This window comes from Parasteatoda tepidariorum, chromosome 6 (assembly GCF_982258835.1).
Source record: "Parasteatoda tepidariorum strain Cologne lab strain chromosome 6, Ptep-v5.0, whole genome shotgun sequence".
In the NCBI taxonomy this organism is placed as follows: Eukaryota; Metazoa; Arthropoda; class Arachnida; order Araneae; family Theridiidae; genus Parasteatoda; species Parasteatoda tepidariorum.
The window spans coordinates 95,751,977-95,765,825 of record NC_141760.1 but is presented as its reverse complement, the minus strand read 5'-3'; the positions used below and the strand labels follow the sequence as shown (position 1 = coordinate 95,765,825).

General features: G+C 27.3%; 1 protein-coding gene across 1 annotated transcript in view; it reads left to right on the top strand.

Moving 5' to 3' along the window:
• Nucleotides 1–13,849, top strand: part of LOC107438567 (uncharacterized) — a 44,762-nt gene that overhangs the window by 14,507 nt on the left and 16,406 nt on the right. Inside the window, exon 2 of the mRNA XM_043047580.3 lies at nucleotides 8,137–8,981. Within this exon, the coding sequence (XP_042903514.2) occupies nucleotides 8,137–8,981 (845 nt within the window). The remainder of the gene's footprint in view (nucleotides 1–8,136; nucleotides 8,982–13,849) is intronic.

Below are 13,849 nucleotides of genomic sequence, written 5' to 3'. Positions count from 1 at the left end.
AAAATGGGTCCGGGACTTTATAAACACCCTGTATATATATATAAATATTACAGCAAAAAAACATAAGACAAGAAGATTAATTTTTTGTTAAAATATTCAATATCTATATATATTTGCTAGATTTACGAAATTTTATGCGGTTATTGCAAATAACAACCAAATTAATCTATACAAGTTACAAGTTTTTTGCTTGATTTTCTGGTATAGGGTATTCAAAAATACTTGTTCTCTTTCATAATTTATTGTCTGTTTCATGAAACCATGAAAGACTTAAACTTTATTGCGAAGTATAAAATATTGCATGAACTAAACACTTCTAAAATTAAAAATAGTCATCGAAGCATTTTTAAAACTGAAAGTGTTATATATATATATATATATATATATATATATATATATATATATATATATATATATATATATATATATATATATATATATATATATATATATATATATATATATATATATATATATATATATATATATATATATATATATATATATATATATATATATATATATATATATATATATATATATATACATATATATATATATATATATATATATATATTACAAACACATTCGAAATATAAAAATACTTTTAAAAGATTGTTATGTAACACGTGATTAATAAGAGAGGCATTATAGTGTTTATTTTATATTAATTTATTTAAAAAGCAAACGACTATTCTAAGTTATTCTATTAAAGATAGTAGTATATATAAGTTTCGTTTAGCTAAAACTACTTACAGGAAAATTATAGAAGCTTTTATGAGTAACTGTTAGATGCTGAAAATCTGTAAAACTGTTAGAGGATAGGTGGGAAATAATTTTTTTTTAACTTGGTGCATTTTTATTTTTAGGTCATTCAAAAGTTTTTATAGATAGGTATGAATAAAATATAGAAATAAGATTTACTGCATTTTTTTGTACTAGATTTAACAATTTGAAAATGAGAGTAAGTTTTGATCCCTCAATTAATCCTACTTAATAAAAAAAAGGCAGTTGAAAGTAGAAAAAGAGCGTTTTTTTAAAAGGCCATTGGAAATATGCTCTCATGGTTGATTGGCTTGTTTGGCAACTATATTTTTTGTTTAGTATTACTTAAGTCTAGTTGATTTCAGCTATTTTTTTCAATCTTATTTGAACAAGAGTTATGCAGTTATTTTTTTTTTAAACTTTAAGTCGTGAAAACGCTTTTTTGTTGTTGTTGTAAATCTCCTTTTTTAATATTTATACATGGCTCAAAGCACAACGGAATTTCAAAGCATGCAAAACATTAATAATAAATTATACACGGTACATAGATATTGATAAACATTTTTTAGTTGTATTTTTGGTCGATATGCGTATGTTTCCCGAGAATAGAAAGTTTCAAGGCAGGTGCCTCAGTAAATATTTACTTAACGTTATAATTTTGAAAAGTGGGATTTTATTTTTAATATTATTTGTAAATTAAGTTTGCATAAGAAAAAAATTAGCCTTTCAAAATAAAAACATTTGTAAATACATTAGTAAGCAGGGAATTACACTGCGCAGCATGATAAAAAAGCCTAACACCATCCCGGCTTTTGATTTTGATAAAGTGGGATTTTATTTTTAAAATAATATTTGTAAATTAAGTTTGCATAAGAGAAAAATTAGCCTTTTAAAATAAAAACATTTGCAAATACATTAACAAACAGGGAATTACACTGCGCAGCATGATAAAATAGCCTAACACCATCCCGGCTGATATTCTTGTAAAACAGCCTCGTGGTAATGAATATTACACCCATTTTCTGGGAACACCCACCCAATATTTTATGGCTATGAATCTAATTTAAAAGAAATACATTGATTTCTTGCGCAGAGTGCTCCTTAAACGGATTATTTTTTTTTACATTATACTTATTATAAGGAACTAGAAAGGTTAAAAGTTCTAAAAAATGTCCTAAAAAGCAAAGAAGGAAGATTTTGGAGGATTTTTTTCAAAGACAGAAAAGTGGTGCAAGGTGTATTTCCGGACTTGATATCATCTGAAGAATGGCCACCGTACTCCCCAGATATCAATCTCATGTATTACAGTGTATGGATAATTTTGGTCCGAGTTACACACACAAAAGTTTGAACTCTCTCAAGCAATAACTTTGTCGGTAGTAGGATAGATGGAAGACAGAAAAGATTTGCTGCTGTTTGCTGAAAATTTCAATCGTTTGCACCTCGGTATCGCCTCAAAAAGCAGCCAATTAGAAACCAATCAAATTGAATTATTAGTCTGATCTGAGAATTATTTGTTATAGTCTACTAATTAATTTTTTTCATAAACTTATACTAAAAGTTATTGTCCGGTTTTTTTACGCAGCCTGTATTTTAACCATTTTAATCTCTTCCGCATGACTAGAGAGACAAAAATGTTAAATTACAAAAAATTTGAAATTTCAATAATACTTGACGATTTTTTTTAAAATTTAAGAGAGAAAAACTCACCAAAATCTCTTTAATTGCCACAATCGTTCATGTATTGTAGCCATTTTTTCCAATCGAGTGGCGCCCGAAAGTTCGAGAAGAAATGTAGCAATTAAAATTATAATTGTTCCCTATGCTGAAGTCCTGAAGCTCTAGCATGAAATTTGAAAGATTAACAGCAAGGTAGATTGCTGACCTTTCCTCCTTATTCGCTTTTTGTCAAAATTGTGACTAAATATTTTTAGGGTGTTTTTAAACTAGAAAAAGAGATATGCGAAAAGGAATATATGTAAAATAAGTTTAAAAATTGTAACAACAAAACATCTTCGAAAAACGATTATTTTTTATGATTTTTTTAATAGTTTATGGGGGTATAATAACCTCCTGCATCTCCTTCTATGCCGCAACTATTCATATTTTAGAAATTTTTTTGCTTTTTCAGTTCCTTTTAAGAAGATTTAAGATAAAAATTACTCTTCTTCATGACCATAAAACTATAGGAACGTCTTAAACATAGGGTGGGAGGGTACGTCCCGAAAAAGGTATGTGATAGGGGGAAAATAGGAGTTGTATTTGAATTCAAGAGGATATTTTACGTAAGAAGCAGTATAAGTGACATCAGGAATCCAAAAAAAAAAAAAACTTCTTATTGCACAGCAGTGTTATTAGTGACGGACTTACCAAATAAATAAAAAAATAAAATAAATAATCCCAAGAAACTGAAGTGGTAAAGATTAAACAAAACTTCATTGCTCAAGAAATATGCAGATAGAAATAAAAGCTAACATGCTTCAAGGTCTTAAAAATAAGCGCTCAATCTCAAGACTTGCCGGACGTGAATGAGAAAAAATAAAAGTGATTTGAAATATAAAACAGATGAAAATATATTATATAAAAAGGAAAAATGAGAAACAGCGCTGCGGTTTCTCTAGTTTTGCGCCTCACCTACATTTATCCATTTTCCGTTGGTAATTTTGTATTTTATAGTTCAAATAACTTTTGTTTCTCCTCATTCACGTCTGGCAAGTCTTGAGAATAGACGAATATTTTTGAGCACTTGAAACATGTCGATTTTTATTTCCAAATACATATTTTTGAAGCCAATGGAATTTTTCACTTGAGAAATAACAAAACAAAACAATAACAAACAAATAACAAAAATTGTCCTCTAAAATGACGTTTATTTTTCTCAGACTAAATCGAAAAATTTCCAATGAAGAAACAGACTTTATCCTGATTAGTTTAGAAAAGAACCCAATATAAAAAGCTATTCCTAATAACAATTTCTAATTTACATAAAAAAATAATTTTTTATTTTAGCAATTTTCAATCTAACTTAAAAGCTTTTTTTTCTTTTTCGAATTATTCTTTTGTTTCGACAAATCATGACTAAAATATTTATAAAAAAAAGCTATTTTATCTTTATTATACTTACAAATGATGCAAGCTCATCTTAAGAATAAGCACACTTCAAAGAATTTAAAACTCTAAAATGCTAGATTATAAGATCATAAAAAATATCCTTATATTTTTCCATTACATCCGCATTGTCCACAAACAACTAATCCTTTTTTAAACTTGCAGCATAAGCAATGTTAACCGGACAAATTATCAGTACTAATGTACTATTGAAGATAATTTAATTAAATATATTTTAAAATTTTTAAAATTTCAAAGACTATTATTCAACTGATAAAAGAAAAATACCAGCAGTTATATCAGTTATTTAATATGTTGTATTAAATAGAACTATTGTTAGAAATTAATTAATATGACTTTTTGGAAAGTATGTAGAAGCTTCAAATCATTTAACGTACATGGATATAATCTATTAAGTAAGTAGATGTTAATTGGTATTATTTATACTGAGCAATAACTACCCGAACAAATACAATACTTATTTGGTATTATATTATTATTGAGCATGTTAATTAAACGTAATTAAAAACATATTAGATATAGCTATCGTTTAATACATGATTATTAATAAAAATTTAATTTTTGAAGCTAAGAAGAATACTTTAAATTCTCGTAAAAAATTATCACAATTTTTATAAGCATAAAATATTTTTAAAAAAAAAACAGAACAGTCTTAAATGAACTAAATCAAAAATATTTCCCAATTTTTTTCGAAATATTAAAATTACTCATGAAATATAAGCAATTTTTTTCCCTCAATTTTACGAAGCTGATTAATATTTTTTAACCCTTTAAAACAAAGGCTATTTTTCACTTTCTTGTAAATTTGGTCGAATTATTTTTTAATTGCACACAAATTCGAAATATTTTCTATTCTTTTTTTGTATCACCCTGTATCAGGTTTTAAGTTGAAGAAAATTTGTTAAATTAAAAAACTGAGGTTCTTAAATAAGGAGATTGTCTGATTTATGAGAGTTTTTTTAAGATATGACAAAGCTTATTTTCTATTGATAAGATAGGCTAGCTATCTTTTAAAACATGATTGTTTATAAAACTGTTTTTTTCTTTCATTTTAATTTTTGAAATGGAAATGGAGAATGGAATTTAAAATGGAAATGAAATGAATATGTTCAATTTTCTTGCAGAAAATTAAACAAAATTTTCAAAAATATAAATTATTTTTAGAGGAATACACGAGAGTCTTAAATGAATTAAACCAAAAATATTATCGAAATCTTTTTTAAATATTAAAACTACTCATGCAATGAAAGAATTTTTTTTAATTTAACAAACCTGACTAATATTTTTAATTTTTTGAAACAACGACTATTTTACACTCTCAAATAAATTCGGTCGGGTTATTTTTCAATTGCTTCCAAATTCTAAACATTTTCAGGTCTTTTTTTTATTTTTCAGTATTACCCTGTATACTAAATCAAGTTTTAAGTTGAAGAAAGTCTTAAATTAGTGTCTGAGGCTCTTGAATAGGGACATTGTTATTTGTAAGAGTTCGTGTAAGATAAGACAATAATAAGACAAAGCTTGTTTTCTATTGATAAGATAGGATGAAGTTCAAATCTTCATAGATATGTTGAATACATCTGTTGAGAATATTATTTGGATTCAGTTTAAGCCTACCATTTGTTAAATTTTTAAATGAATGCTACTGTTTGTTTGTAACTCGTTTATTATTTAAACTTTAAAAAGGACTAAAAAGAGATTAACAATGAGAAAAAAAAAGATGAAAATTAGAAATTATTGTTAAGTTTTAAGGTAAAACTATAAGTCAGAAATATCTTTAAATATTTTGATAATTTCACATAGCCATCATGTTTATTTGAAAATATTTTGATATGATACAAGAGCATCAAATTACTAATTGAGAAAATGGATATAAAACAAGAAAGTAAGCTGGAATTAATTTTAAACTACATTAAAAATGTTCTATATAAAAATAATTTATTTTCTAAACGTATATTGTTAACAGGAATTATTATGGCCCACGTTTTTCTTTCAGACCTTAAAAAAATAAAAAGAATAGTACAATGGTAAAATATTAAAAGTGTTTAGTTTATTAATTTTATTATCATTAAAACTTAATTTAATTCAGTTATACGAATTTTAGAACTATACAATATACAGAAACGTAAAGTTGCTTATTGTACAAAATTAAAACCAATTTGATATATGGACAGTAATTTACTCAAATTTCTCCCAATATGAAAAAAAATATTAGAATCAAAAACTTTTTTCTTTTTTACATATTTTATCCTTTCAATCCTTAATAAACTCTCCTAATAGTTTATTAAATTAAATTTTATAAACTTTGAAGCTTCGCCATAAACATGTTGTACAATCATATGCGAACAACATTTTATTCAACTTTCTTACAGCCTAAAAAAAAAAATCGAGTCAAGAGTTTTTGCTATGCACCTTTCTTTTTTTCCATCTTTTTAAAACCCATATTTTATTCTACTCCCATATTTTATTCTAATAAGATGTATAGGTTTTTGAACTTCGCAATAAATCTAATTGTAAAAATAGAAATAAAATCATAATAGAAATAGAAATAAAATCATAATAGAAATAAAATCATTGTAGTGCATGGAAACTAAAATTTAAGCAATTTTTTGACATGATAAAATAAAATCAGAGTCAAGATTTTTTTATTTATTTCTGCTACTTGAAACTTATTATTGTCTTCTTCAGCAATTATGTACAAGATATTAAAATATATTCCAAACAATAGAATGATTTAATAATAATTTTTTCTACTACCACTCGAGTTTACACTGAAACTTATTGCGTACAGTGCTCGAAAAAAAAATGGAAATAAAAGGATCATCCTGAATAACTTTTGATCTCATGAGTGGATTTTCACGTTCTAGGACTTTATCATAATGGTTCGAGGGATTGTCCTCAAATATGCCAATTAATAAGTTCAGACGATACTTTAAGTTATGAAATCGAACACAAAAAGTTTTCTTTTTTCTTTTTTTGAAAAAGCAAACGAGTTTTTCGACGGATTTGGATAAAAAGAGGGTAGCCTCAATGGTCCCCATATATATATGGTTCCCATAATTTAGTCAAGAGAGCAATCTAAAGTTTAGGCCCCTTAATATTAATTTAACTTTTTGCGTATTTCCCTATATTTCGAGAACTTTTAAAGAGAATTGAAAAACATTCGCATATAATTGCAAAATTCGTTTATCTAAAGATAACTTTTAGTTAATATTTATTAGTTTTTTAAAATTTTATTAAAAAAAAGTCGAATGCAAGGTATGTAGTTTTAATGAATGTAATTTTACATGGTAAAATACAAAAATTGGAAGAAATCGGTCGAATAGTTCCTGAGAAATCGAATTTTAACAGAAATAGCATATTTAAAATATATGGTGAAGTACGCAAAAAGTAAAACTAGAATTAAAAGGTCCAAACTTTGGTTTGCTATCCAAACTGACCAAACTAAAGGGACCATGTTTCCCAGATTGCTGCTACCTCCTATAATGTGAAGGTCAAAAATACAAATCCTTCTAAAACGCCGTATGCTTATTCAGAGAAAGTACGTTTTTGTGCAGATATTGTAACTTAAGATATAATTATACTAATAACTGCTTAATTAGCATATTTGAGGTTATTCCCTCGAACCATTTAGTTCTAGAGCAGTGGTTATCAACTGGCGGGCCCCGGGGTGCATCCGGCCTGAGAAACCATTTTTTGTGGCTAGCGAACTAAAAAATATGTAAGTTGTCCTTTTTTTGAGGACAATTTTCGTAAAAAAATCTATATGGATTTTAAATACTTTTAAGTTTTACATCTTAACAATTTGATATCTGTTGCACATTAATTGTTTAATACATAGGTGCACAGTTAAAGTTATTGCAGTCAGAATTTTATAATATGCAATTAAATATTTTTAAAAATCTACTTCTTACTTTAATTTGTAATTCAATACTTCTGTTTTGTACAACTTGATAAAAATCTGACAGTAATATTTAATAATCCTTCAAACATAAAAGATTCCTTCGTAAAATTTTGATAAAGTTGCTGCTCGCCATTTGACTGAAGTTTTTAATTGCGGTCCCCGGCCTCATGTAAGTTTGAAACCCCTGTTCTAGAGCCTGAAGATCCGATCAAAAGTTATTCAATGGGGGGGGGGGGGTCCGTTTATTTTCTTTGCATACTGTACATATTTTTTTTTATTGATTTTGTTGCTTTTAAAGATTAAATTAATTGAAAATATCTGTTTTTTATGCGTTACAGGTCCCTCACCATCACAAAATCTGCCCAAATCCAAAAATTATATCTACTTATTTCTGATATTTCTAACAGCAGGACTGCTATATTTATATTCATACCCTTTAGAAGTAAACTCCAACATATTTGTCATTCAAAGCAATGATTTAGGGGTAGTGTCAGACACGCTTTCATCCAATGAGGACTCTTCAGTGATGGTTATTACTTTTCTCAAGACTGAATCAGAATCTCACACAACAACTGATAAACGGTCAGAATTTAAAAGTGAATTCGCAGAAATTGTTGATTCAAAATCTTCACCAATCATAAATGCTCTTAAAGAAATCTCTGAATTGAACCCGTCACCATCTGAAAATGAACTAACGGAACTTTCTGAATCAACGCGCGCAAATGAATTCGCTGAAATTTCTGTTGACAAACTTACAGAATTTTCGGCTACGAAGCTCTTAAAAGAAACTGATTCAAGCTCATCGAGTAGTATTTTAATAAATGAAATTACAAAAATAAACGGAAAGTCTGCAGAGCCAAAGAGTGAAACCCCCATACCTAATTATGAAACAGCAAAAGAGAAGAAATCTACCGAAGCAACTAACGATGAATCTCTGATTATCTCAACTGAGTCAACAGTTTCAGTAATTTCAACTGATTCAACAATTCAAAGTACAAAAGAAGATTCAACCTCATTGAAAGATACAACGCTAATAAAGTCAGTCGAGTCTTCTTCTACAAACTTCACCGAGACAGAAAATGGATTTTTAGTGTTTTCAAAAAACTGTAAAATTCCTGATATTGATCCAATGCATCCCAGCATTCAAGATTTAGTTAGTTTTTCTCCACCTTTGAATTGTACTGTAAGTATATTTTTAAACACTAGTAAAACAATTTTTCTGACAGAACAATTTTATTTAATATTTAATAATAATACAGTAAGTATAAGCAATTAATTTTTTATGAATGCGAAAGTCCCCTTAAAATTTTAATGTATTTTTTAGAAACTGCTGAATAGTTCTTAAAATTATGTACTATCAAAATTTTATTCACAATAAAGTAATTTTTTAAGAGCCGGAAGAAATGGAAGGCATGCTAGAAATGGATTTATAGTTTTCTTTCCCGCTTTTAAAAATGCTAAATTTTTTTTAACTTAACTTTTTTTTTTCACTCCAATTTCTTTATCCTACTAATGTTGACAATTAATGAAGTTAAGGAAGACATAGCTTAATCAAACACATATTGATTCTTGTAGAATACTAACAACATCAACTAAAAACTCAAAAACTAAAAATTCAATAGATTCTGACAAATAAAAGAACATTTTGGGCAACAAAAAATCGTCACCTATTTGTATTGTTTCAGTGATTAAACTATAGAAGCTATTTTTTCTATAGAAGCTATTTTTATTATTCGCATTTATTTCATTAAAATTCATTTAAATTTTTAATGATTCTATTCCTTTTGAAATTTATTTTTACTTAGAGTTCTAGATTTGTAAGTTTTTTTGAAACTAAATAATACTAAAATTGCGTTTTCTTAAAACTTACTCCTCAGAACTAAGGTCGTTCAATCTCAGCTCTTAGCATATTTTTAAAACTCAATTTATACTTAGGTATAGATTCTGCTAAAAGTCAGTTTAAAATTGTGGCATTAAAAACAATTTAAAAAAAAATCTAAATTAAACCTGAGAAAGCGGTAGAGCAGCATAAGTTTAAAATTGTCTTCAAACTACACTTAATTTGAAATGCGTAAGTAAATTGAATTAGTTTATTGAAATATTTACCTGCTAATTTTGTTCCTTTTTAGTTTATGAATTGTTTTGCGCTGCATGTATTGAATCTATTTCTTTTATATTTTATGCATTTTTTCCACTTCTGTTTTTTTAAAGCAGTTAAACTGTCAGTTTTTTTAAACAATTATTTTGGGCCGGGATAGCCTGGTTGGTAGGGCACTCGACCCATGTCCGAGAGCTCGTGGGTTCGATCCCCGTTGGCATGAGAAGACTCCCCGTGTTGTAAATGGTGACTGATGCACGTTGAATCTGTCGAGTCGCAAAGTCTTCCATGCTCCCATAACAAATCAATACCTCTGGGGGTACTGATCTATGAGTTTCCTTGTCTTTTGGATTGGTGCAAAATTACAAGGCTACGGAGTTGAACATTAGTAGTCGTAAACCCAAAATTAGGTCGGCTGTTCAACAACGAATATAAAAAAAACAGTTATTTTAAAGCAGTTAGCAGTTATTATATAATTGTATTAGTTAGTTTATTTTTGTAACAGTTATTATTATAAAACAGTTAACAGTTATTTTGTTTATTAAAACAGTTACAGTTTTAAAACAATTATAGCAGTTCATAACAGTTTTTTTAAAAAACAATTCAGTTAACAGTTAACAGTTTTAAACAGTTAACAGGAAAAACTCCAGAATGAATGCAGGCAGGGTTTCCCCTGAAGAAATCATGTATTGCATCCATCTTTCTTTTTTGTTACTATCTCCCTTTACTTTCTTTTTTGAAATTAAGTATAGTTCGCTATTTTTTTCATAAACATATTTTTTAAACGTTGCAGCGTTCACCTAAAATGCAATTAATCACAATTTTAGATGAACACTGAACGTAAGATTATTAAATGAACGTAAGATTATTCGATGAACGTAGCTATATCAAAAGTAAAATTATTACAAAAATCAGAATTTTAATTTTTATCATATTATTAGAATTAATTTTTATTTAAATACCTCCGTCAAATATTTTTAATCATTAATTTTTTTTCTCTCGCACATCAGCGAAACCCATGTGGATTTTAATTTTTTCGAGTTATCATTAGATTAAAATATTGTTTTTCTCCTTCATTAGTTTACCTTCACAACTTATAAACGAGAACAAGAAATTTATGATATTTAGTTCCGCATCCTATATTTTACACATTAAAGCTTGTATTTGAATGGCAGATTGTCTTATTTTTTTCTTTTTAAAAACTTACGCATGAAGAATTCCAAGGCCTTTCTCAAGATGAAGAGTATTTTCATAATAAAATGTGAACTAGTCTGGGTTTCAATTAGTCTGTCATCTCAGTTATAATTGAATTTTTTTAATGCTAGGTAATTAATTGGATTATATATAACTTCATTGAAAGCATTAATGCATGGTGAATTTCGAAGAATAAAACTGCTTTTACAGGAATTGAGTCAATCCGGTTTAATGGTATGATCTTTGGAAAATCGGGTTAATAGGATGAGAACGAGGAGTGATAGTGTTTGAGAGAGAATATGCGTGGCATAAAAACGAAGGATTTATAAAACGTGAATATATTACACCTACTTAAAAGGGCAAGGTAAAGAAATTTTCAATAACCGTTTTGTCTGATACGCGTTCAATTTATCAGCATCACATCTAACTTTTAAGCTTCACATTCTTGACCAGCTTCACATTCACATTTAATTTCAACTTTTTAACGCAAGAAAAAAAATTTTAAATTAGCCGCTGAATTAGACAGGCCGATTCATCATCTATTTTTGCTCCAAAGAGCTAACATAAACAAAATACTAACATAACGTTAATTCAATTGGATTCCTGTAAGCAACGTCACGAGTGGTCGTATCATTTGCTTATGTCATGATTCAGCAGCCAGTTAGGTTCGACTCATACGCGTGACGTTGCTTGCAGGTATCCAATTAAATCTGATGCGAAATTTGAATCACCGTGATAATACACCTAAGCATTTTAAAGCTGTAATGGTAACGCAACATACTCAGCCACGTGATTCGACACAATCATACGATTTCAGCGGTATTCTTCTTCTTAAGTTACAAGTATCCTTTTAGCAAAAAATATAAATTCAATTAGATTAATCTGTGTAATTTTATAGTGATAAATATCTTATATATAGTGGAAAATATCTGTTCTAAGTAATATAGTGGTAATCTCTGTTCTTTATAAAGTGTTCGTCTTATAATAAAAAGTAATTTATGCAGCTATAAGATTATATGTTTCAATCGCATTTTTAAAAGTTAAAATGGGAATATATTTAACTCTACCATAAAAGGAATACATTTTATGCCTTTTGTATGTCCAAATCATGTTTATCAAAGAGAATATAAACCAAATTAAAGTGCATCCATTTATGTTAAATTTCCTTTATAAATTTAAAATTTTCCATTTAAACAGAAAAAAAAAACTAAATGGAATTACATTGAAATATTGAAAGCAAAATAAAATTATTAATAGTGTAGATTATTTTTTTCATGTGAGTGAACATGATTCAAATGAAAGTTATAAGCTATATATTTAGATTCAGCCTTCTTCATGAATTGCTAATTGTCTGTGGAATACAGTGGAATGAATTGAAATTCAATTCAACCGTAGAATTATAAGTGTGATAGATTTGTACTTGGGCCAATGTACTTCTAATCAATGGGAATATGATATAAACAGAAAATAATGGCCATCCACTCATTTCCTGCTTTTTTTAACTATTTTTTTTTGTTTAAATGGAATAAAACATATCAACTCTTTTTACTATAGTAAAACATTGTTCTCGCTATAAATTAGAAAATTTTTATCGATTATGTTACAGGAATGACAAGATCACTACCGTTGATTCAAATGCAAAATGGTTCGCAGAAATGTAATAAAGTTATTCTGAAGTGAAAGCTGAGTTATCATAAAGTTGAAGAACACTTTAAAAATTATCTAAAAACATTAAAAAGCACCGAGTGGCAATTTTAAAGTCTCCAAAAAATTTAAAATCTTATATTCATATTTAATTCATTAAATAAGCATCGATTTCCATAATTGACTTTTTTATCCTTTAAGGATGATTTCCCATAAAAGTAATAAACAAAAAATTAAGTTCTCGAAAAAGTAATAAACTTTAAATTAATATTTTCTGAAACGAAAATAATGCCCAATTTCCAAATTAAACATTTTTTTGAATTATATTTTGCCTGTTAATTTTAAAGTAAGCGACAGCAGCAAGAAAATTAATAAAAATACAGTTTTATTTTATATAAAAAAATTTTACATTTTTCAAAAATACACAAAATTTGATGTAAAATTTTAAAAAAACTATAAAAAGCTGAAAATATGTGAAACACCCAAACACTAGTATTTAGTAAAATATCTGTTGAAAGCGAGCCATTAAACTTGCTATTAAATAGATTTTATAGCTAAAAGTTTTGTGATTTCTATCTACTTTTTTACAAGATGCTAAATAATTATTAATTATAAAATATTAAAGCTAAATATTATTAATTGAGATAATGTATCTGAAATTGATACTGCGTGATTTCTAAATAAAGTTTTCAAAACCGTGTTTAAGTTCTAGATATCCTAAATAAGTTTTATAAGTATCTGATATTTTAGAGTATGTAGTATTTTTGCTTTTATATTTCAGAAAACAAATTTGGAATAAATGAATTATAGTTTGCATATTTCCTTCGAATTTTATAAAGCGTATATTTATAGAAAGTAACTTTGAAAACACTATTAATTCATATTCCTTATGTCTACATGGAGAGATATCATTAAAAGGGTAAGGTTTATTATTAACGATATCTCTAAAAAATCAATTCTTTCCTTGTGACATTGATCTCTCCTGTATCTGGCAAGGATCCCAAATATAGGAAGTCACGTATAATAACTACTTCTGTTTCGTGTTGCGTCTAAATATGGATTGAAATTATACGTGTGTGTGTTTATGAGGAATGTAGTTCGTTCAATGAACTTGA